Source organism: Periplaneta americana, chromosome 10 (assembly GCF_040183065.1).
Source record: "Periplaneta americana isolate PAMFEO1 chromosome 10, P.americana_PAMFEO1_priV1, whole genome shotgun sequence".
NCBI lineage: Eukaryota > Metazoa > Arthropoda > Insecta > Blattodea > Blattidae > Periplaneta > Periplaneta americana.
The window spans coordinates 15839459-15866509 of NC_091126.1; the positions used below are offsets into that span (position 1 = coordinate 15839459).

The window sequence follows — 27051 nt, forward strand, 5'->3', positions numbered from 1 at the left end:
TATAAGGGTATAAAGGAATTTAAGAACGGATATCAGCCAAGGGTAAACGTGATCAAGGATGAGAATGGTGACTTGCTTGCAGACTCTCCATCAATCCTAAACAGATGGAAAAACTATTTTGCGCAACTACTAAATGTACATAGGCCAAATAGAAATGATCGGGACGAAATTGAAATACAAACTGCTGAGCCATTTATACCCGAACCCACACTTTCAGAAGTCGAAATTGCGATAGAAAATCTGAAAAAGTACAAGTCTCCAGGTATCGATAAAATTCCAGCAGAATTAATACAAGAGGGTGGAAGTGCATTATATAGCGAAATTTATAAACTTGTACTTGCTATTTGGGAAAAGGAAATTGTACCAGAACAATGGAAGGAGTCCATAATTGTGCCTATTTTTAAAAAGGGGGACAAAACCAACTGTGGTAACTTTCGAGGAATATCACTTTTGTTGACGTCGTACAAAATTTTGTCCAATATTCTTTTGAGAAGATTAACTCCGTATGTAGATGAAATTATTGGGGATCATCAGTGCGGTTTTCGGCGTAATAGATAGACTATTGATCAGATTTTTTGTATTCGACAGATAATGGAGAAAAAAATGGGAGTATAAGGGTACAGTACATCAGTTATTCATAGATTTCAAAAAGGCATATGACTCGGTTAAGAGGGAAGTATTATATGATATTCTTATTGAATTTGATATTCCCAAGAAACTAGTTCGATTAATTAAAATGTGTCTCAGTGAAACATACAGCAGAGTCCGTATAGGTCAGTTTCTATCTGATGCTTTTCCAATTCACTGCGGGCTAAAGCAGGGAGATGCACTATCACCTTTACTTCTTAACTTCGCGCTTGAATATGCTATTAGGAAAGTTCAGGATAACAGGCAGGGTTTGGAATTGAACGGGTTACATCAGCTTCTTGTCTATGCGGATGACGTGAATATGTTAGGAGAAAATACACAAACGATTAGGGAAAACACGGAAATTTTACTTGAAGCAAGTAGAGCGATCGGTTTGGAAGTAAATCCCGAAAAGACAAAGTATATGATTATGTCTCGTGACCAGAATATTGTACGAAATGGAAATATAAAAATTGGAGATTTATCCTTCAAAGAGGTGGAAAAATTCAAATATCTTGGAGCAACAGTAACAAATATAAATGACACTCGGGAGGAAATCAAACGCAGAATAAATATGGGAAATGCGTGTTATTATTCGGTTGAGAAGCTCTTATCATCCAGTCTGCTGTCCAAAAATCTGAAAGTTAGAATTTATAAAACAGTTATATTACCGGTTGTTCTGTATGGTTGTGAAACTTGGACTCTCACTCTGAGAGAGGAACATAGGTTCAGGGTGTTTGAGAATAAGGTGCTTAGGAAAATATTTGGGGCTAAGCGGGATGAAGTTACAGGAGAATGGAGAAAGTTACACAACACAGAACTGCACGCATTGTATTCTTCACCTGACATAATTAGGAACATTAAATCCAGACTTTGAGATGGGCAGGGCATGTAGCACGTATGGGCGAATCCAGAAATGCATATAGAGTGTTAGTTGGGAGACCGGAGGGAAAAAGACCTTTAGGGAGGCCGAGACGTAGATGGGAGGATAATATTAAAATGGATTTGAGGGAGGTGGGATATGATGATAGAGGCTGGATTAATCTTGCACAGGATAGGGACCGCTGGCGGGCTTATGTGAGGGCGGCAATGAACCTTCGGGTTCCTTAAAAGCCATTTGTAAGTAAGTAAGTATAGCATTGTTTGAAGTCTAAATATAAATGTAAAACAAAAATAATTTTGAAATTATCTTCACCACAATGCAAGAAAATTAATTACAATAGCCCCGTTTTCAGAAGAGTTGACAGGGAACAAGAAGCAGGACATTTTCGAGTCATGAAGCATGTTTCCTCAGGACAACTTTTGTTAAAAAAGGACTGAGGAAAAATTGAATGAATACGAACATTAGATTTGTTCAACAACTCTCACCGAGTCCACCGCTGTGGAGTACTATACTTGTTTTTTTGAAAGATGGGACATGACAGGAGTGTTGCGATCGGAAAAACAACTGAATGTCACATAGCATGGTAGGTCTGTTGCTATGGTAACGATGGTTGAGTTGCCAAACTTCCGTTCCCAAGTGATGAGTGCTTAATAATTCTCTTGGCAACATTTATTGTGCACACAATATTAATATTGGAACATTTCGTCTTTGATTCTCTGTCGATTTTTGTATTGTTTTTTTACCTTCGCGTCAATTGTCAATGCATGTTTTAACGTCAGCCATCTTAACGACAATAGCAGTGTGGTAGTCCATATTGGCAACATAGTACTGTAGTTCCAAGTTCGGCCGCTTAACTGTCATGTCCCATCTTTCAAAAAAACAAGTATAGTTAACATGTCTGACCGTGAAATGAGCGGGCCCAGGTTCAAATTCTGGTTGAGGTTTTAACCGGAGTTTTCTCTCAACCCATTAAGAGCAAATGCTGGGTAACTTTCCGTTCTGGACCCTGGACTCATTCACTAGCATCATTACTTTCATCTCACTCAGAAACTAGATAACCATAGCAGTTGATAAAGCATCGTAAAATAACCAAATAAAAAAAACTCTCACTGATTTTCGGAAAGAGAACATGATTTACTTGCAAGTAGATTATGGAAAGGAAAGTAAAGAATAAGGTGGGGGAGGAAGGGTGAATTGGGTTTCTATTTGCAGGATTGCATTAAAATTTGACAAGTTTCTTTTGGAAAACTTTTATTGTGTTAAAGATCAGTTACTGTACTGACTATTGTTACAAAACTTCTATCTCAACACATTCTCTGCAGTTTTCAATATCATATGACATTTATTTTGTGTGACGTACGTACATATTAAATTGCAGAGAATGTATTAATGACATTAAATCATGTCCCTATTGCATTTATATGCAAAAATATGAAGACGTATGACAGAGACTATGTACATGAAATTAACAGAAAATTACCACTCAATTTAAATAATAACAATTAATCTCTCTCTTAGAAATGGCTCAGTGAAGTTTTTGTATTTAAATACAAATATTTTATGTTTTATACAATTGCTAACCATGAAGCACTTCTAACTTCCAAAACATTTGAACCAGAATAAAGGATAAATTTAAGTTAAATGTCACTGCAAGTATTTTTACTTGCAAATTTTTGGGAAGGTATCAAATGTAATTATTTAAATAACAAAAATGTAAGTTTTAAATTTCTATGTATTTTAGTAATATCCAGATTCTAAATTCAAATAAAGTATCTTAGTTCTTTACAAACTAGATAACACAATACAGACAAATACACAAGTCGAATAAATCACTCAGTGAAGTGGAAATATACAAAAATGTAGAAACAGTATATAAAAATATTAAATATGAATGAATATTTCTTCGAAATCTGAATAACTTAACGAATAAAAATGATAAATATATGAAAATACCTATCACATTTCTCAGTTGCTGAACAAGAAACACTTATCCATAGAAACTGGATTAATCTTGCTCAGGATAGGGACCAATGGCAGGTTTATGCGAGGGAGGAAATGAACCTCTGGGTTCCTTAAAAGCCATTTGTAAGTATGTGGAATCAAGAAAAAAAAAAAAAACATATTTTTTTAAATATATCTGGTATAGACATTATTCCTTGTAACATTACAGACTGTTAGGCTACAGTTTACGATAAGTGATAATAACAGAAGCAATACAAATAATGTTATATAAATTTTAAGCCATATCTAGAATAGATGTTCAACAGCACAACCATCAACTTTGGTGCAAAGCTGTGAACAAGAGAAAAGTGGTTACCTCATGTACTTGAAAATGAAACAACCTCTCACGACTACTACTTCTGCAATATAAGCAATAAGATGCATTTCATCATACACCGTTGTATCATACATTTTCCCATGTATCCTGCTGTTGATTTCAAATGGCTGGAGCTTGGTTTCACACCATTAGTCCTCGTGCTTCCCAGTAGAGCCTCGTTAGATCTTTTCGGTCCTTTTCCCCTGGGTCCAGTTGTCTACAGTGTAACAGGCAGTGGTGTAGCATGAAATTTTGAGCAGGGGAAGCTAACTCAAGTTCTCTTTCATGTACATATGAGAAAACGTATTACAAAAATATAGTCTTAAAATAAATAGTAGTCAATATCAAGCCAGCAGTCCGAAGATTGGTTGGAACCTCGTAACACCAATAAGGCATGACCTCAAATGGTACGTAGTAAAATATGATTTCATAGTTTACACATATCTCTAACAAATAGACACGGTCATTTGTTTTTTAAATCGCACTTTTGTTCGTAAGTCAGTCTTGATAATAGAATTGTCCTAAAAATTCAAGTAAATTGGTGTCAGGAACTGTTATTTCACTCATTATTTATTATATCAGCCGCAATGCACACTAACACTTCAACTGAACAAACCCTCACGAAAGGGATAACTCGGAAACTTTCAATGTAAAAGCTAGCTTCTTCCGTGCCTTGCGACAAGGGTAGTTTAGTTACAAAGGGATGGAGAATCTGCGGGATGGGTTACACAGAAGAACGAGTGAATGAAACCAGTCTGCTTGGAAGCTGGCGTGTGCAGGCTTCTTGTTTACTGCTGCATCACAAATCATCCTGAGCTGCCGCATCACAATATTTAACGCATAAATATAAACTCTATTAAAATTAATAAATAATTTTGTTCATAAACGGCAGGTTTATTATGAAATTATTATTAACTGGGGAAGCTGAGCTTTTTAGCTTACATTGACACTACGCCACTGGTAACAGGTGTTACCTGTTTGTAGCTACATCCTTTCTGCAGAGGAGCACCTTGTTCCTGAGACTATTCCCACTCTTCAAAGATGTCCATCTAGGCAGTTGTGGCCAGTTTCCAATTTGAAAAGTACTACCGTAGTTCTTCGTGTGTCCTTGTAGAGAAAAATCGAACAGTGTAAGATCTGGTTCTCACATGCTGAGGCCATGACACAGGAAGCACTTTCGACCCACAGTCTCTTAACAAAATATACAATGTGTTCAGCTTGGCTCCTGACTGGGAACATGTATTCATGGATGGATGACCCAGAGATATGCCGTGCCATACTATGCTCAAGGCCAGAACTGACACGTGTTTAGTTAAATTATAGGTTAGAAATTGTGTAACTCTTGACTTGATCCACATCTTAAAGCTTCAATTCTAATGAAAGATCTATGGATAACAATAAATGAAATTAAGTAATTCTCTTTTAAAGTGCAAGTATGCATTCATTAAATTTTACAGCAGTATAGCTCATTCGGAATGACACGATAGCACAAAGTTTGACAAACTGTAGAAAAACTGCTGGTGGGAGTAAAAATTTGTCATCTTCCTTCAGTTGTTTTGTAGAAAGGATATCAAAAAAAGACAACTATGTCGAAGAGCTGTGAAAAGCAAGCATTTTAGAGTATATATTAATTAAGCACACTGTAAAATAAAATTGTAATTATTACAACAGTGGTAACTGCTACCTGTTTGTGTGGCAAGGCAATTGTTAAACAGAACCTAACTGTATTTACATGGTTGCGTGTTTTTAGATATTTTTGTTCCTAGATCAAACAAAGATTTAAGACTTCTTGATCTTATTATTCTATAGTAGTGTTGTGGTATTTTAGACCAAGCTATATACACCTGTTTACTTGAGAACTAAGGTTTTTTGTACATACATTTACCTCATCTGTTGAATGGGTGGCAATTTTTATGGCGCCTCTAAATGTATCCAGACTCTCACTTTCAATATTCTCAACGAAACTCTTCACAAAATAGTCAATGACGAGCATCTTCGGCAAGAAATTTAGACCAATATTCCTTTAATTTCGTGTGCTAACCTCGCTCTTTCAATTTCTATCTGAGCAGCAAGATTCCCTTAATGTGCTGTAGTCGATCCCCATCTTCCTGCCAGGTCTCCACTGTCATGCAGGCCAAACATTATGTCATCAGCAGTACACACAAAATTACAAAAACATACGTAAATTAATCATATGAGCCATTCTTAACACGGTCTTGCACGCCAAAAGAAAAGTGAAAACTCCTGGCCAAAATGAATTATGTTTTACCCACTACCATATTAAATAATCAAGTAAAACATACAAGCCATTCACAACTTCCTTTCACACTCGCAGACTCTTCAAACGTGACAGTGTTGCTAAGTTCAGAAGTCCTCTAGTTTGCTTCTTTACAGGTTTATCTGGCACTGCAGAGTCAGGAAAACGTCTGTGATAGATATGCGGGTATGATTCCTGGAACTGAAAATGAAAATATGAATTCTCCTTTCATCTCTTAACTTACTTTAAATTGCCAGATTAATGGAATTATCTGACGAAACTGATGTTAGTGAGATTTTGTTACACAGTAACAAAAGAGTATACAATGAAAACAGTTACGAATGCTTGAAAATTCCTTATTCCTGAAACATGTAACTCATTTCAGTAATACTTAGACATCAAATTACGAAAGTTAAATGTTATGATTGTAGATTTAGAATGTTTAATGTATTTCAATATAAAGAATCAATTACATTTAGGATCATGCACAATCTAATCTAAAAGTAGACCAACTCCAGATTTCGAAATAATATTGCGGCATTTTTACAGGATAATGTAATCAAAATATAACTATAGATAACAGAAAAGTATAGAAGTCAGTGTGGTTAATCTCTCACCTATAGGAAAGGAAGGGAACATTTTGTATGTTCAGACAACAGAAAAATTTCAAGGTATGCTCTACTGGAGTTCTAAAGCAATTTCATTTTGGGTGAGAAACAGAGCCCGAGGAAAGATGATCTAATGTAGAAACTTTGGAGAAAACCACGGAAAATTCTAAAACATGCTTAAAGTATCTAAGGCAAGTAAACTGCAAAATTAGGTTAAGTTCAGAACCGAAAAACATAGTTCTTTATCACTAAATTATCGCTAGTTTCCTGTGCACAAATATATTTACATTTTGTGTAATCTATACCAGGAGAACAGATATGTCATATGAAGCAAGTCTGCTTGCTCAAACAAATCTCGTTTTCTAAGATGCATCCATATTGCACCAATAAAACTTTAGTGTAATTTTCATCATAACAAGCAATTTTTAGCTTTATGATCTACAAATACAGTAGCGTGCAAATTAATCCGAACAACGTAATTACTTATGCAAAAACACTCAAACAGGATTAAAAAAGGATCTCAGACATACCTCAGTAATCTATGTGGCCTCCTTTGTTCCTAATAACAGCTCTGAGACGATATGGCATGGATTCCACTAATTTCCCACAAATATTCTTCATTTCTTCATCGTGAAACCATACACCAATGAGGGCAGAAATCATCTTCTCCTTTGTAGAACAATCCATTTTTTGCATTCTTCTTTTGCAAATTGACAAGTTCTCAATGGGGTTGATATCGGGTGAGTTGCCTGGCCAGGGGAGTACCTGAATATTCTTCTTGTTGAAGAATTCTGTAGTTGTTCGAGACGTATGGCATGGTGCCAGGTCTTGTTGGAACACACCTCTGCCATCCGGAAATGATTTTTGCAGCTGGGGTACGATTCTGGTTTCCAATAAGTGGATATATTTGTCAGAATTCATCATTCCCTTGATAGGTATTAATGCTCCAGGCCCTTCATGTGTAAAACAACCCCAAAACATTACTTTAGGGGGTATTTGGGTGCTTGTTGGAGATGAGCTGCTGTTACTTTTTCGGATCCTTTCCGTACGTAAGAAACACGGTGGCCGTGGACCTCGAAATGAGACTCATCGGAAAAAAGTACATTCTTCCAGTCATTCACTGTCCAGTGTTGATGTAATTTTGCCCACATTAAGCGTTTTTTGCACATAACAGGGGTTAGCAGTTGCTTCTTAATAGGCTTACAAGCCCTTCGTCCAGCTTCCAAAAGCCTACGCCGCACTGTTGTGACGTGAATATTCGCCCCAGTGGTAGCCATTAACTCGCGGGTTAAGTCGACAGCAGTTAGTCTAGGATTTAATTTACTTTTCCTGACAATTAAACGATCATCTGAAGGTGAAGTCTTCCTTTTCCGGCCACAGTTTCCTTTTTTCTGAGGTGTGATGGATCCAGTCTCCCTGTATCGTTTTATGATCGAATTAACAGTAGCCAAACAGATGTGACATTCTGCAGCAATTTGCCTCTGTGTCATAGAAGAATGCTCTGCTAATGTTATAATTTTAGGCAGTTTTCGTGGAGTTGTATCCATTTGTGAAGACGACAGAATGTACACAGGATTGCAGTATTAAGTCTTCAACACAACTGAAATACTTATAAGTACAAAACTACAGGCAAAATGTCAGATATTATAAAAAAAAATAATGACAGACCTTCAACAATGGAATTACACGTACTACAGATGTCAATTAAAGCGGTATGAGCAGCTGTGAGGCCAACAATGACAGAAAATGTAAAAATATGTCGTGTTCAGATTAATTTGCATGCTACTGTACATAATTTAAATGAAAAGCTGGAGGCAATTTAACACAAAAATGATTAATATTATCTGTCATCACATATTATTATTCAATAAAATAAAAAAAACGCATTAGTGTTATACTGACGTATGAGCTGTTTCAACTATCAACTGCACCGTTTTCTAGAGACTATGCCTCATGGAATGTGGAAACGATTACGATGTAGTTAACAAGAAGGTTCCACCCTGTTAAATTTAAAAGCTGTTAATATAAAGACGGAAATGAAAAGAAATATCGAACTTCAATTTCAAATTTTAAATATTCTTACAATCCCAAACACGATCACACTAACAATCACCAACAGCATAATTAATGTTTCACGCAATTGTAGTGATTCAATGAATTCTCCGTCACTTTTTATAAGAAAGAAAGAAAATTAAGAAATCTTTAGTAAATTCTACAGTAAACTACTACTAATCACATATCGTCGCCTGAATGCAAGAACTAGGTAACTCGAAATTTGCGTTTTTTAGTTACTGCTTTTATAGCATAGCAAAAATCGCACAAAATGTAATCCAGGATCTAAGTAACTGATCGAACGATACCAGCGACATCTATTTTCCAATATAACAAATAGGTAAAAGAAAACGAGACATATTCCTTAGTGCAATAAATGAGTAAATAGGCGATGTCACAAAATATGAAAAATCAAGTTACCTAGTTCTTGCATTCAGGCGACGATATGAATTAATTGTAATGTAGGTCTTAAAAAGCATAGCAGAGAAAATGAGTTGGACCTATATTTATTATGAAGCCAGTGTTCCACTCACCATTTTTAAGCGTTTCCTTTTCTCTTTTGGACCCATCTTGCAGTCTGAGAGTATCTGTTCAAGCAATTCTGACAGGGCAAGTTGTGAACCTGTGAGTCTCTGCTGCTCAAACTGCCGACTTGACACTTGTTGGCAGAAAGTCACACTGCCATGGTCTTTAACATCTTTACGACTCACCTGCAATGCGGGTCTCCCAGTCAACAAGTAACCTACATCTACAACTCCACTCTCGTGCAAAAAATTGAGAACCGATCACTACAAAAATAATCAAGATACCAATGCAAGCCTAGAAGATAAAAAATAAATATAGAAACGTGCAGCTCATCTAATTTTATCAGGGTAGGTATGTTTTGTAACAGCAATGGAAGCATACAAAATAGAAGACTCGAAAATGTTTTACTAAAAATGAAAGTAGTCAGCAAAAGCAACCCTGAATATCTACTAGTAATTACCAAAATACACCAAGTTCATAATGAAAATAAAATAAAAATATTTCGGAGATTATAAAGTTTCATACCAGCTCCAAAAGTTTACGGAAACAAAATTACTATAGAAATCTATTAAGAGGGAATCATCAAATGCAACATTTCATATCTAACAAATAACTATATCAATTCAACACTCCTGATAAGCTCTTAGAATGAAATTCAAAATTATAATTACCAGAATTTCGGTTTCTCACATCAAGTTTTAATAACTCACATTGTTTAACCGCTGCTGGGTGATGGCATGTTCAACTTCAGTCTCCAAGTCACTTGGCACAGTCAAAACTAAGTCACAGTGAGACATAAGGAAATAGACAATGCTCCGTGCCAGAGCAACATCAAACTCGGCGTCACATTCACTGCGTAAAATTGTAGGTGTGAAGATATCTACAACCTGCCAAACATGAACACAAAAATACAAACTGAGAAAGTGCAAAGTTAGGACAAAACATAAGCTAGGTATTTAAAATGAAAAATTAATGAAGTTACATAATTATTAGCTGTAGATTTTGTATTTTATAGCCTATGTCGTCTATTTCCTTTTTCAGTCCAATGCTTGGCAATGAGATTTTTAGCATATTCCTTGCTTATCTTAAGCGAAAACCCACATTTCTAGAAAAATTAATTTTGGAAACAGCCAAAAGTCACAGGGTGCCAGACTAGGGGAATAAGGTAGGTGGGGTACCACTCTGATCGATTTTTGTGCTAAAAATTGAGTCACCAACAGTGCCATGTGACTGGGCGCATTGTCACGTTGCAGGGGCCCATCACGGCTCATGTTAAAATTCTCTGTCAGAATGGTCTAAACAGATCAGTAAGACAAAGAGGTCTCTGATGAGATTTCTCTAATTGTCAGATGTTGGCCATAATCAAAACCCGAATTTCCATCTGGAAGTGATGTTGATGATTGCCCATGGCCGGATTCATTTTCCAGTGAAAAATTGCCGATTTTAAATCACTGAAATCACTTACAGACTGTCTTTTCTATCACAGCAACATCACCATAGACCATTTGTATCTTTTCGTGAGTTTCCCGAACCGAGAACCCTAGCTTTAAGTAAAACTTCATGCTGCTGCATTGCTCGAATTTTGACATTTTTGCAAAATGAACAAGTACTGAAAACACGACTTCACTTATTCACCCCTCACAGGGTACTGGATTAAATGAGGGGAGTGGTTTATGACTTGGCACTTAACTTCAATGTCAGGGTAGACACCCCCAACCTCGAGCCACCCATAAAGGGTAATTTACAATTAACCGGAAAAGAGAACGGAAAAATTGTTAAAATGCATATATTTACATGTGAGCATTCACAATTAACGAGAACCTTACGGAAGTCCAGGAATGGGAATGTGAAGGTTGACGAACTTTTAACTTTGTCATTCTCGTTTCTGATCACAGCCTACTACTGCGTGTTCAGTTCAAAGTGTGTCATGGCTCGCTGTATGCTGTCATGTGGCTAGCCGATGAGCCTAGAGAATTCAATCTTCCTACACTTCCACAAAGGTGTATTACCTATGTGCCAGAGAAGTTGCCGGCAAGTACAGCATTCATTCTGAAGAGTACGTACCGATACGTATGGTAATGCCATTAGTGGCAGAAATGTGAACTGTTTGGAAACACATACTGAGGTGAGTTCTTTTCTTACTATTGGGATATGGGGAGAGGGTTAAGACGATTACTTACGTATTTGTTGACATTAACTTGGACAGTCAATATGGACACGGAGCATTTGATTTGTATTGTGGAATGTTGCCGTACGCAACCGATGATAACAAATACCCTGCGTACGACTTGCCCGCGCAAAACACAGTTCGAAAGAGGTTATGGTAGCACACAGACCGTACAGGCCGCCATCTGTTGCTACGACGTTCAAGTTATACCGTACAGGTTCTCAAGTTCAGATTGAACGCCTTGAATAATAGGCAACTTCTCTGGCATAAAAGCTGAAACTCGCTTCAAATCGCCGACTCATAATAGTGACGTCATGACACACTTTGAAATGAACGCCCAGTAGATTCTTTCTACTGTCATCATAAAACTATTTGGTCGTCGTATATTTTGTAGCAAAGGGGTCGTGACGTAATTTCTTGTTCATTGATTGCTTGTACCTAACCCAGAAAATCAGTAGAATCACTTTTAATATATTATGCTACATATATACAGTATGTGACCAGGCTACCACATGAATTGAATTCTTAAATATTCCATGCCATAAATTTTGAAGTTGGTTAACCTGTGTTCATGTTGGCTGGTTTGTACTCATGAGAGAACGCCATTGGTCAATTATACACATATAACATCAGAATGCGTAATATCGACTTCACATGTCGTTATTGACATAATATCAATATGAATTGCTATTTCTGTTCTCTGTTTACTGTGAATCAAAAATCTGCACATTCACATCTTCTGCTTCCCATTTTCGTTCTGGTTCTCGTTCCCGGTTTGTTGTGGACCAGACTTAACAGTTTGTGTAAAGCAGTGGCTTGGTTGATGAAAAAGACATTGTTTTTGAAAGAGATATCAAATTCTGGAATCAATGAAAGTGGTAACAAACATAATGAAAGTGGTGGCTGAAAGTTTCGCAGAAACAGATAGAGGATTCATTTTAATGACTAACAGTGGAAAAGACGAAAGAAATTCTCTGATTGATGAAAACATTTCGCATCTTATAACAGTGAAGCTTAATGGGAAGCCTCTTGCTGATTGGAATGTAACACCTTTTATAAAGTCTTGGCTATGTCTTGGACACCTTACCATACTGAGTACAGAATATTCATCTCACCAACGATTCTGTAATAGCATCTTGCATTGTAATTCTCTGCTTATTATTATCTTATTTAATGTGTTTGATATTAAAATTGTGACATTTGCTGTAATTAGCAGAGAGAAATTAGAATGACACCACTGAATATTACAAACTGTGGTGGTCACAGAGACGTTGTACATATATTTCAAAGTAAACCACGAATACTTAAAGTTATCTCTAAATAAAAACAACAAACAGAATATGTGGAAGTGATTGAACTTTGCTCTTATTGCAAAATTATCATTAATAAATCAGAATTAACTGAATTATATATAATGTACACTCTATTATTGTTTATTACTTTATGGATTATCTATTCTTGAAGATAGAAATCAAATACTGAATTATGTAGGGAACCGAAGAAAGAAGGTTTATGCTTATACTGGTGAAGTGAATGAGACGAGGAATTGTGTCACTTAACAGAACATAGAAAGGCTACACACGCAAATTTAAAGTGATTTCCGAAAGTTATATTTTATATCACGCAGTTCTTGTTGGCAGATAATTTTCTATATCTAATCTTATTTCACAGCATAACTCACTTTATAGCATCTATCATTTTCACATGGAATACGGGAAAATGAAGCCTTTAGATATTGCAATCAGAAATTTATCGAACAGTATTTTTCTTTCTTTCTGAAATCTGTTACAAAGGAAAAATGTAGGCACTTTTAAATTTTGTTTAAAAGGAAGTAAATACAATATGTTTTATCATGTTGTTTTCAGAGCAAGTAAAGTAGCTAAGACAAATAGCGGAGAAATTGTAAATGCAACAAATTATTCTTACATCAGTTTGGACGCAGAGAGACTGGTGCATATTCCATTGATTCATAAAGTGCAGAAGGTAACGTAGTTGTATTCTGTTGTATACTGGAATGCACAGAAGTAACAGCTGCATGATGGTAACCATCAACTTCTCTCCAGTTTCTCCAATATTCACATGCTCAGCTTCTCCTGCTAATTAGAAATTTCAGTACGAATATCATTGATAAATAACCAAGAACCCAAAGGTAATATTATTAAAAATGAATACAGCAATAATGTACCAGCATCAATTTATTATAAAAAGTAAAATATATATAATTAAAATTTATATTTAGATGAAACTGATTATATTTATATTTATGACATAATTAGGAACATTAAATCCAGACTCTTGAGATGAGCACGGCATGTAGAACGTATGGGCTAATCCAGAAATGCATATAGTGTTTTAGTTGGGAGGCCAGAGGGAAAAAGACCTTTGGGGAGGCCGAAACGTAGATGGGAGGATAATATTAAAATGGATTTGACAAAGGTGGAATACGATGCTAGGGACTGGATTAAACTTGCTCAGAAGAGGGACTGATGGCAGGCTTATGTGAGGGTGGCAATGAACCTCTGGGTTCCCTAAAAGCCATTTGTAAGGAAGTATTTATGATGAATAATATAATTTCCAATACAAAAATGGTGCAATACTACATGGTACAACCAATTCTTCAGGGTTCCTTTTTCAAGAAGCTTTTCCGTTTAATAGGCTCAACTTAACAATTTTTCCAAAAATATTTTAAGAGGGTTGTAGCTTGTGTGGGAAATGCAACATGTTCATTCGACATGTAACAGACTTTTCTTCCACAATTTCAACAGCTCACTTCAGTTGACTTTCTGACTTTCGGTACTATTATAAGAAGCTAAAAGTAAATGAATAAAAGAAGGGAGAGTTTGTAGACATTTGTTCTCAATTTTTACATAATGTATCATAGACTCTTGTTTGCAGTTAGGCTTCAATTCATGAACTCTGATCTTTTATTTTTAAGTTGGTTATTTAACGACGCTGTATCAACTACTAGGTTATTTAGCGTCGATGGGATTGGTGATAGCGAGATGAGACCGAGGATTCACCATAGATTACCGGACATTCGCCTCAGCAAAAACCAACCATGTAATCAGAAGAAGGAATCGAACCCGCACCCGAATGCAACTCCAGTTCAGCAGGCAAGCACCTGACCCTCTACAGCAGTGATTCTCAACCAGGGGGCCAACAAGCAGTTAATGTGAGGCCATGAACAAAACAACAACAGGTCTCAACATGTCCAAAGAATGGAAAATAAGAGATTATGAAGGAGAATTAATTTTTCTGCCTTTCGATCATTGTTGTGATCAATTAGAATAGCTGTCTCACTCCATAGACCCATACATACATACATACAATCTCTCTCTGAATGTTAGATTGTTGTCTAACTCCAAACTAGATGGTGCAAGATGGATTCTACATTCTACATCTTATGCTAGAGGTCTACATTAAAGTAGTGTGAGGGAAAGAGGGGCCTCCTATCAAAATATTGCTCTACAGTTCAAAAGGACAATGAAAGAAATTCTGATTTCAACACTTTTGTGGTGCAATCTTGTAAAAAATATTTTATAGAAACTAATAAAATATAATACAAAATAAAAAATACACGGCTATAGGAATTTACTAACTCGTATTCATATTCTCCAAACTATCTCCCAGCACACCACTGCTTCGCCGCGAACTTGCTTCTGAACTGGAACTGGACACTGCAGTATAGTATGAACTACTCTCGCTGCTCCCATTCTGGTCGATGTCGGATTCTCCATCAACACATTGCCGCCCAACCTGTTAACACACAGAAAATCAATCAGAAAGCTGAAAATTTCGGAAAAATAAAAGCAACAACACTTTTTATCCTTCCTGTATCACAAAACAAAAACTGCTGCAGCACCTGGGATATTCCCTATTTCGCCTTATTTTATTCCCAATTCCCATAGTTTTTGCATATAAAATAATAATCACTATGTAAAAATTAGTATCATAAAATTAATACCTCTGCCTATATTTTATGCATTTAATCATACTTAAATTTAGTTATTACCAAAAGAGAAGACAAACTCTAGTATGCCATCTATAACTTGGAACAAGTAACAAAATCATATTTAATCTGGCAATTAATAAAAACAAATATATGGTTTTCTCTGGATTAAAACACACTAACGGAATAAAATTTGTGCCAATAATTCAGTTCAGTAAGTCAATCCTTTTAATTATTTAGGCTGTGAAATAGATATATGTCTAGAAAATATCGAAATTTATAGATTACGGAAATTAGATTGAATAAACCATATCAAATGTAATATCACACTAGGCTCAAGATTTATAAATCTTTCGCAAGACCATTACTAGTACATTAAGGTTACCAAATGTCCCCGTTTTCCAGGGATAGTCCCCGAATTCAGACTTTTATAGCTGACTAAAATATGTCTCTGGTTTTTAATAAACTTCCCAAATTGTTCCTGTTTTCAAACATGATTTATAAAGGATTTGGTAGCAGTCAAAACTGTTGACAATTAATACATTTCCTCCATTACATGTTGAGAAGATCATGCTCATAGTTTTCCTACACTTTTAATACATGTACTGCATTGCTTCATTCTTGCTTTTGAGTTATAAAAGAAGTTTTAAAATTCAGAAATGGAATTGTTTGTAACAGCAGTAAGTATTGAGTAGATAGCTAATGTTAGCTATTATGCATGCTGAAAGGAGTTTTATGTATGTAGTCTAAAAAAATGTCAGATCAGAAAGGTAAAAACGTTTTTTTTTTTTTTTTTTTTTTTTTTGGTAAGCATCAAATTAATTACCATATCATCATCTGCTCATTGTGTGAAACTTCCTTCACTATTTTCTTGGAAGAATTTCTGTTGCTGAACACATGGCAACAAAAAGATAAAGAAATGCTGTGCTCTCATAGTGGTTGCTATAAATTGTCTAGGCTACTTCAAAAGTGTTGTCCCACAGAAGAATGATATGTGGCCTAGTGAAGAAGTTGTATGAACCAAAGTTCATGCGTTCCTCAACGAAAGTGGAAGCAGATGGTTGTCATAGCTACTGTCCATCTGTGTGGTTATGTCGCAGGGCCGTCAAAATGAGGGAAATCACGTGACAGTTATTTACTTAAAGAGACCTTTTCTTTAAATTATTTTAAACAGTTGTATAATATTATGTAGACTTCCAATTCCGTACAGTATCAAAAAACATTCAGTTATCAGCAAAATGTGTGATTTTGTTTCAGAACATTAAATGTTATACTTTTTGTTTCAATCTTGAAGTAATTAAATTTAGTAACAATAGGACTTTTAATAATAATAATAATAATAATAATAATAATAATAATAATAATAATAATAATAATAATAGTTAGAACAACAATAGCAGCAAAAACAACTGTAACACTAATGTAGGGATCATATCATAGAGCTGACCCGGTATCCCCAGATTTCATGTAAAAGATCTGGTAAACTTATTCTAATGGACGTGAGGCTTGGACCATAAAGAAATCGGACCAGCATCGACTTACAACAGTAGAGATGCGATATACAAGGTAGAATCCTGAAAAATAAAATGGTTTTCTACATCATGAATTTTTACACAATTTTACCCCGAAATACTCACACTAACAGATGGATCACGGCGACTACATCTCATCAAAGTATTCAGGCTTTCCAGGGCTGCAATGTAGTCAAGTTCTTGATCAGGTTCGATGTTAAATTGGGAGCGCATCTTAGCTGCATCAGCAAAATCGTCAGTTTCAATAACATCATCAATAGAACGAGACAAAGCCGGATTCACATAACCTCCTGATTTGTTGCGGAAGTGACATAATTTTGAATCTTCTTCCATTCCTATCCTCACCCTCCTACCAGACTTCCTATTGGCCAGTTTTATTGCACGTCTTCCTATTACTTGACGCTTTGTTCCAGATCGACCGCTCTGCTTCTGTGCTGCCTGGGCATTTGACAGAGAATCAATTAGGTTTGGAGCACTTGAGATCCTTTTGGGTGGAATATTTTTAACCAATCGTGCATGCCTTGAAAAATGTAAAGTATCCACAGAACGCTGTGGTACTATTCTAGTTACAGGACTGTCTGATGTGAATGCAGTTTCGAAACACGAATTAGGGGGTAACACCATAGACAGAAGACCACCAGCATTTGTTTCCGATTGTCTTGACACTAATCCCTTACTCATTGCTAAGTTTCCTGTTGCGACGTATAAAAACACTTTTGTTAGTACATTATATAATTTGAACGTTGTTAGAGGTTCTTGGAGTTTGAAGTAATGTTCTTTAAAAGCTGTTATAATTTCATTTGGCACAGCCTGGGGCCCTGAAAAAAAATAAAAATCATTTGTAGGCTATAGATCCCTGCTTTACGAATGTAATGCAACAGAGTTAACAATGCAATGGATTATTTTAAGTTTCTGGACAGAAGAGCTCTATGGATGAGAAAGTTTGAATAATATTGTGAAGGAATAATACCCAAACAATTTTTAATTAAAAAAAACACAGTCTTGTAGGAAGGATGTTTGACAAACGGATAAAGTATTTATATCTTATCTGGTAACTATAAATATAAAAATGATTTAGAGATCATGATTATTTAATCCGATCACACTTTCTTCAAGAATATTTGTCCATTTATTTTATTCTGTCAAATTCGATAGTAAATAGGGTAATACAATCATTATTACATTATAGGGTTGCCAGGTTTTGATATTTAAATTACTGAAGACATAAATCATGACTAATCTGACCCAACAGAAAATTATTGCAGCGTTGATGATACAACAGGTTTCACAGAAAAATATGAATTTTGACCTTAAAAAAAACCACATATGCGCACGCACGTATGAGTACGCGCGCACACGCATGCACACACACAGATATATATATATATATATATATATATATATATATACACACACATACACATACACAAACACAAACACATACAAACAACGATCACAATACATAAAAATATCTGTTGTACTTTTCAGATATAAAGTGTGAATTCGAAAACTTCCTAACATTTGGTTAAAATTTACATCTGCTCCTTGTACCAGTCCACTTATTATTCATGAGAGAAAACATTTTCTCAGTATGTGCATTCAATTCTGCAGCATCGACACAGCAAAGAAGAGTTCCTAAATTTGGGGCACTAATTCCTCAAGTTCTACATTCAGAAAACACTCCCAATCATTTATTAAAAATATTCTTGGAGTTACAAAACTCGTCATATAAATCAGTTCCATTTAATTCTAGCTGTAACAACTCAATAAAATATTTTATTTCATTAAAAGTTTTTCCCTATTTAGACGAAATGAAGTACATTAATGGGAGAATTCTGTTGACATATTAGTTGAATAAATAAAAATATGAGCCGTTCAAAGCAAAAGTGGTGTAAGTCAAAATTGGGTAATGAGGTTTAAAACCCTCATTCCCCATTTTTGACTTACACCACTTCTGCTCTGAACGGCTCATATCATAAAAATCAGTAAAATTATTTCCAGTCTGCTTTCTTTGCATTAGCATTAATAAATTGTAAGCAACCTTAAAATATAATTTTGCCTATTGGATATTTTATAAGGACCAGTAGCGGCCCACGGTTACAAAGATTAGCAGTTCTGCATGAAAAATAGTGTATTTAGCAAACGCATGCTGTTTATTGCATCTAAATAGGATAACACGTGTAATTACAGTCCCTTCTCGAAGTTGACTGTGCACCCGAAATTGTACTGCAACCATCCGTGCGCTACACCTCTCCCACATGGTATAACTAGTCATGTAGTGGAGATGTGCCCCACATACTTTTCTAGTTTTTTAAGTCAAATTAACTAAATCCTTCACTCCGGTGTTTGTCCATGTATTTTCTCCTCTAAACAGAATACACGGGTGGGGGGGAAAGCGTTTTCATGAGCGCAGCAAAAAACCAATTGTTTCCATTACACTTTTCGGTATTAAAATGACTAGTAGGCTATATGATTTCCTCGACTTTTTGCAGAAATTTCAATATTTAAATTTTGTGTAGGACATCGTAATTTCTTAAGTTAACATGCAATTTCTCTTTCAATTTCGAAAAGGGTTGGTCGATTATTAGGTTTTCATTTCATTCATTTTTAATATAAAATATTTCCTTAGACACACTGACTAATCACATCACACCACCCACAGTACTGTAACACACTGGAACTGTAATGATATACAGTAGTTCAGAAGCCTGTGTGTTCTAAGGCAGGTCATAAAGAGATGAGGGTGTTGACGGTTCTTTTGTATATTCGGAGAGAACTGCTTCGGTTGCAGCTCTAATGCAGTCTTATGGGACGGTGAAGAAAACTAGTTTTCTGCTGCCGACTACCCTACGTTGAGCTTCAGGAACTGCCGATCACAGATCCGAAAAGTACACTACAGCTAAAATTCTCGAGCAGTTCAAGACTTCTACAGACAGTAAAATCTCGAATCGAAGGAGAATGAATTGGAAAAATAAATGAAACAATGAACTAGATTACATAAAAGGACGTTTTACATTTTTAATTTTTTCAGGTCCATTTAAATGGTGGTTCTGCAGCTCTGCAGTTCTTATTGTACAGCCGCCTCTGATAAGGACATTACTTGTTGAACTGTGATTTTCTATTATACTTAAGCCTGCAACTTCCAAATATTTTATAGAAAAGAATATTACCAATATGAAATAAAAAAAAAAACTTAAATTAGCTTCAATTATTAAATTTTTTCAAGTTCATCTTCAACAAAATATTTAACACTCTAAGATAATCATCAGATCTTTTTGAAATACTGGTAACTATTAATAGCTAGTGAATTATTTAGTAACCTAAAGGGAAATTAAATTGCACAAATACAGTAAAAAATAATTTTTTCATAAAATACACAAATACTAGAGGTGGAATAGTTAGGAAAATATCAGTGAAATATGTAAAAATTCAGCAGATATTTGAGGCCTGGCAACCCTATTGGATTATCACAAATTTATAGAAATTTCTTCCAATATACGAGTACAATCTTATTTGCCTCATCTACCAACTCTGCTTTTCTGTCTCTATTATTTTTTGTTTCATGTTTTGTTTTATGGCAATGGTCAAGAAAAAAAATCAAAGTTCAGGGTGGACTCATTGTATAGATTTTCTCAGTTTGCTTTTTTTATTGTGGCTCTAAGTTATGATTTACGACAGTGGTAATTCGGTTTGATTTCAGATGGGAATGTTAGTCGAATTTTGAATTAAGTTGTTAGAGACATTTATTGTAATTTGGATTCTTGAAAAAGATGGGAATAATCACATTACAAACCAGAGAGTGTAGGCTACTAAGAGAGGCATTAAACCACGCAGCCTAACAGTTAATAGGGCTAGTGTATGTAAGGAAGAGAAATATATTCTTAACGACGTGCATAAAGTTTCTTCTAGTGTTATAAAAAGTGTGCTAATAAAGAAACAAACAATGAAACAAATGATACTGCCTGTTTTGAAGGTAACAGATAATAGCTTGAAGGTATACAGATATATTTTTGTGGCTACTATTAAACTGGTTCGACAACAATCCATAAGCAGGAATCTAGGAGATACTTAATCTCCTCTGTGCACACGAAGTAAATGTATGATAATGCTAAAGAAAATGTTTTAAGTAGACAGAATCACCACTAGCAGAAACAAAGCATCAGCCTACTGTCACCTCACAGAGCTCTTCGAAATCATCTCAAATCTCATTAGTGCTTACAATGTACGAGGCAATTCATAGCAGCCACGAGAGACTGAGGAAACTGAGTGTCATGGTAAAGAACTTTGCTAGATGCATTTGCAGCAATCCATTCCCCAGGAATATGCTGCAATTCAAACCGGAACGAATACTCCAAACCTGGCGTTAATTTTTCAAACCTGAAAATAAATATTTTTCTATTAATTTAGGCATAAAATAATGTATAAACATTACACAACAGTATCAAAATACTCCAGTATACTATTTGCTGCTGTAGTAGCAGCACAGAAGTAATACCTTATTTACAGTGAAACCTCTCCTTACGGACACTCCCAAGATACGGACAGATTTTTATGTCCCAACTGAAATAATATAGAAATAATGATAAATTTAACTCTCATTTACGGACACTCTCAGACACGGACATGGACAGCTGTTTCACAGTCCTAAAGTTTGCTATACCTCCTGACTGCAGACAGAACTTTGATTTCAAGACCTGATGTGTTACAGAAATGGAAAATTTAGTACAGACATTCCTTAACATGAAAGAAGACAATAAGGGTCTCGTAGGCTACCACTAGCCCAGCCGGCTACCCCTTGTTAGCTGGAAGAGGGTGGATAAGCAGAGTCATAAAATTTAACCTATCTGATGTGTCCTAGGTTTCCGCAATCGTGAAATTGTATTCGACACATGATAGGGTTAATAGGATTATTCTCTCCACTTCAATCAGTTGTTCTGTTTCGAGAGACATGACACCTGAACATAAAGTACTGCATAACTGTGGACCTAGAATAAAAATGCATGGCACAGTACTTTATTTTCCTTTTTTGGTCTTATCTACTGTAGTTCAAAGTTGCAAAGAATTTACTGTAGTATACCGTATTTAGAATTAAACTACAGTAATACATTTCATTTAAAGTGTGAAGGGATACATAATGTATATTATAAATTTACAGTTAGATTGGGGAGCCTCCCTCCCAATAAAGGACACCTCCCAGATGCGGACAGATTGTTACGTCCCTTCGATGTCCATAAATGAGAGGTTTCACTGTAATGACTTACAAGTCATTCGTTATCTTGTGAAGTGCAAAATGCTTGCATGCGTCATAGTATACAGTGAGAAACTTATGGTGGGGGTAAGCGAGCTCGCTAGCTACAACAAACTACGTATTTCTGAACATCCATTCTTGCATTCAGTGACTGAAGATAAGGAACATGAATAAGAATGTCGGCCCCTATTTGTGGTTTCGATAATAAAATCAACAGTTTAAATGCTTTCACCATTTCATTATGTCAGAAGTTCTTTCCCTTGTAGCTTTAAGTTAAATCGTTCAAGTGTACTGTGAGATACAACCCTGTCATGAGCCCCTCCAAGCCGATTCACTCCCTCCAGGTAGGGGAAGAGGAAATGTACAGTGCACAGAGACCATTGCTGCACAATGTGCAGGTTTTCAGCACTGCTGGCCCAGAGTGTGCCATAGGAAGCTGGTCTACACATACCCATGATGAGATGAAATAACAGATTTATTGGGATGCCACAGGATAATCAATCAATACCTGGACCATGGACTTGCCCAACACAAGTCATAAATTGGGGTATGCTGGGGATTGAACCCGGTTCACAAGATTGTGAGCCTAACACTCCAGCCACTGGACCACCGTGGTGGTTAAATTTACATATAGTATCTACGACTTTTTCAGCCTATTCACTCCAAAATCACTAGCTTTGTCATTACTACTAAGTTTAGTGAGAAGAGGATTTGTAGCAGAATGAACAGGTTATCCACCATATACTACTTGCACTGCATTCTCCGAACTTTACAAGACATTATCAGGATACTTCACTAGAGAATAAACATTCTCTCATGGTACTTTCATGTTTTGGATCCAAGATTTTATCCTTGAATCAACTGACACAACAGCAAAAAGATGGTGGCATGCATAAAATAATCTCTGTGTAAAAACACAAAAAGACTTCTGATAAAACTATGTTATGTACTTGTGTACATATTTCATTATTACACTAAAGAATTCCTGGAACTTAAGAGTAAGGGAATGATGGTAAATACCAAAAAGAGTGAAATAATGCAAATGGGTAGAACGGAAGACAATAAGTACAATTCATATTAATTGTGACAGGGAAAAACCAGAACAGGTGAAAACATATGAATAGGCTATCTTGGAACTATTACACATCAAAATGAAAAATAAAAGAAATATTAAACCGAACCAAGAAAGCCTGTAATATTTACTTACTTACTTACTTACAAATGGCTTTTAAGGAACCCGAAGGTTCATTGCCGCCCTCACATAAGCCCGCCATCGGTCCCTATCCTGTGCAAGATTAATCCAGTCTCTATCATCATACCCCACCTCCCTCAAATCCATTTTAATATTATCCTCCCATATACGTCTCGTCCTCCCAACTAACACTCTATATGCATTTCTGGATTCGCCCATACGTCCTACATGCCCTGCCCATCTCAAACGTCTGGATTTTAAGTTCCTAATTATGTCAGGTGAAGAATACAATGCGTGCAGTTCTGTGTTGTGTAACTTTCTCCATTCTCCTGTTACTTCATCCCGCTTAGCCCCAAATATTTTCCTAAGCACCTTATTCTCAAACACCCTTAACCTATGTTCCTCTCTCAGAGAGAGAGTCCAAGTTTCACAACCATACAGAACAACCGGTAATATAACTGTTTTATAAATTCTAACTTTCAGATTTTTGGACAGGAGACTGGATGATAAGAGCTTCTCAACCGAATAATAACATGCATTTCTCATATTTATTCTGCGTTTAATTTCCTCCCAAGTGTCATTTATATTTGTTACTGTTGCTCCAAGATATTTGAATTTTTCCACCTCTTCGAAGGATAAATTTCCAAATTTTATATTTCCATTTCGTACAATATTCTGGTCACGAGACATAATCATATACTTTGTCTTTTCGGGATTTACTTCTAAACCGATCGCTTTACTTGCTTCAAGTAAAATTTCCGTGTTTTCCCTAATCGTTTGTGTATTTTCTCCTAACATATTCACGTCATCTGCATAGACAAGAAGCTGATGAAACCCGTTCAACTCCAAACCCTGCCTGTTATCCTGAACTTTCCTAATGGCATATTCTAGAGCGAAGTTAAAAATTAAAGGTGATAGTGCCTGTAATATTTACTATCAATTAAGCAGCTTAATAGTTAAGAAAAAATAAATATTGCCTAAAACAAAATTACAGATATACAAATCCATTATGGAACCAATCCTGCTGTATGGAGTGACAAATGAGAGAATAAGTAATATAACAGCAATTGAAATGAAATGCTATCGAAGAATAGGAAAAACAAAGAGGGATAGAGTACGAAATGAGAGAATTAGAGAGGAATTAAAACAGAAATCAGTGGAAGAGAAGTTGAGAAAAAAAAACAACTAAAGTGGTATGGACACATGGTGCGAATGGGAGAAGAAAGAAAACCAAGGCAATGGAGGCAATGACGGAAGAAGAGGGAAGAGAAGATGAAGGACAAAGTATACGGATAATATTGAGATTATGGCAAGGAAAAGAGGGAAAGGAATTGAGGAGCTGAGAAGAATGGTAAGGGATAGAGAGGAATGAAAGAGATGGATCGAGGCAGACCCGACACTGTGAGACAAAAGGGAAAGAAGAAGAAGAAGAAGAAGAAGAAGAAGAAGAATCCCTGGATTACATGTGCCGTAGATAGATTTAAACATTGCATGCCATTATTAATTACTGAAGTAATGGCTGCAATGTGGGCTGTTTTCTAAAATGATCATGATAACATACCAACTTTCATTGTGTACTCACCTTGTGACAAGCACTCTCTTCCACATGTCACCTGTCTCGAGAGATTTGTGGAGTTCATTAACTGGCTTGCTAATTTGATTACCGGTATCAATGCCTGGTCTTGAAAATCCCAAACTTCCACATCTTTTGAAATGACCTTTGTCTTCTTTCAGTAGGCTGGAAGTAACTGCATTACCCTGATTGCACTGCAACTGTGACGATGAGGCAGAATGATAATGGTGAACTTGGGTGCCATCTCCTCGCATGCCTTCAGTTGCATTACCATTGCTTGTGTAAGGACTTCTCATTATTGTGGCAGTAACATGTTTACCTAGACCAGTTACATCTGTACAACTTTGTGGAAGCTTCCTGTTGTGCCTGGTCTTTTCGGGATCTTCTACATCATACATGTAAGGTTTATTATAATCAAGTCTAGGTTGAATCATACTTGCACTTCTTTGGATGCTCTGAGTTCTTGGTAAAGTTTCTACACGTTTGTGACCAGCAGTCATGTTAGGTGCATTGGAATTTGAGATGCAATTAATGTTCTCACCATCGTGTGTATCTACACTGTCCAAAGTTAAAGGATCAAGCCAATCATAAGAAAGTTTATGTGGCCTACCACCACCAAAATTTTTGTCTGTATCTCTGTTAAATGGACTCTGGGAACTGAGTTTCTCATTTCCCAAACATCTGTTTTCCTTAGCCATTCTTTCAGAAGGCGAAACACTGTATCTTTTACCGAAATCATTTGAGGGTCTTCTACAGTGTTTATCGAAAGTGTTTGAGGATATTGTATTGTACCAACCAGGTCCTGCTGGATAGCGGTGGTAATTATTTGGAAGCTGATCCTGTTCTATCGTATTTGCAACATAATGAATTGATCCAAGAACTTCAGGCATCTGATTAAAGTCACTACTTCTGTCATTGGCTACATACTGCATATTCTGAAAGGGATTTCGTCTGGGCACCACTTCGATTTTATTTCTGGCCTGCTTGTCAGGAAGAGATAGTTTAGAGGTATAGTAGTTACAATTTCCTTCAATTTGTTGCTGCACAGAATTCATGGTGTTAGGAAGGCCTACCGTGTGATGCGCATCTAGTCTAGGCATAATCATTTCAGAATGAATGTTTGCAGGAGATGGCATCTTTTTTGATGTACCGGTATTTGTAGTCTTCAGAGACCACTGATTATTCTGTGCAAGTTTTGCAGGAATATTTTGAGATTTATTAACCAAAGGCAGTCTGGTACTGCTGTTGTCCGAGAGTCTATAATAAAAGGAGATTAAATTATCACATTATAGTTATTATTGTCATTTTTATTATTGCAGCTCTAGCATACATATTAACACACTGAACATGACTATAGTCAGAAGATATCACAAGTGGGTCAATCCAAATGGAATGGTCCAACAGTGGTAGCTTGGCCATTTTTAAAAATGTTTACTATTTAACAGTGATGACTCCTATCTGTAAATAGACAGAAATTAGTACTGTATCAGTTTATTTTTATTTGCCTTCATACTGTATTAAACATTTGAAATTTTTATTAGGATCCCCACCAGAGATATTAGAATTCAAATTACGAGAAAAACTGAAAAGCGAGAACTCAAATATTTTTTGCTAAGGAGTATGTAATTGTCCTCTAACAAATTGACAGTGCTAGTACTGCATTCCTTCCCACTGCAAAAAATAAATTGTATTTTCTTTTTAAATACAATAATCAATTTGGCCTTAACTTTCCATTATTACAAAGAGACATACGTTAAAAATATACAGGACGTAAAATGCAGCTTGGAATGTGCTGAAAATGTAGCGTTTTTCCCAACTTTCTATCATTTTTATGAGCTGAGCTATCACATTTACCGCAACTGTCTGCAGAAGCCAAAAATATTTAATCTCATAATACAAAAATGGCTGCCATTTTCATATGAAAGTAAATAAAAATAAACTAATACCGATTTCTGTCTACTCACAGTTAGGGGTCATCAATATTAAAGAATAAACATGTTTAAAAATGGTCGCGCTACCAATTAATTTATTTCTGAACTATCTAGTATGGATTGACCCAAGTTTAAAAATTAGTGTAGGCCTATATTTGTAATTAATTTTAAAATGATCTTAAACAAAAAT

The 27051-nt window shown here is 35.8% G+C and overlaps 1 protein-coding gene across 5 annotated transcripts in view; it reads right to left on the bottom strand.

The window, feature by feature from the left end:
* Nucleotides 1–4770: 4770 nt before the first annotated feature.
* The window catches only part of LOC138707456 (DEP domain-containing protein 1A-like), a 141808-nt gene continuing 119527 nt past the window's right edge, over nucleotides 4771–27051 (bottom strand). For 3 of the 5 annotated variants that reach the window (XM_069836933.1, XM_069836929.1, XM_069836931.1), the window contains exons 3-10: nucleotides 24940–26187; nucleotides 21137–21294; nucleotides 17023–17735; nucleotides 15036–15192; nucleotides 13363–13532; nucleotides 9980–10156; nucleotides 9278–9454; nucleotides 4771–6285 (exon numbers count right to left, since the gene is read on the bottom strand). In XM_069836933.1, the coding sequence (XP_069693034.1) occupies nucleotides 6151–6285; nucleotides 9278–9454; nucleotides 9980–10156; nucleotides 13363–13532; nucleotides 15036–15192; nucleotides 17023–17735; nucleotides 21137–21294; nucleotides 24940–26187 (2935 nt within the window). In that variant the 3' untranslated portion in view covers nucleotides 4771–6150. The remainder of the gene's footprint in view (nucleotides 6286–9277; nucleotides 9455–9979; nucleotides 10157–13362; nucleotides 13533–15035; nucleotides 15193–17022; nucleotides 17736–21136; nucleotides 21295–24939; nucleotides 26188–27051) is intronic. The other 2 variants (XM_069836930.1, XM_069836934.1) reach the window with 2 other exon arrangements.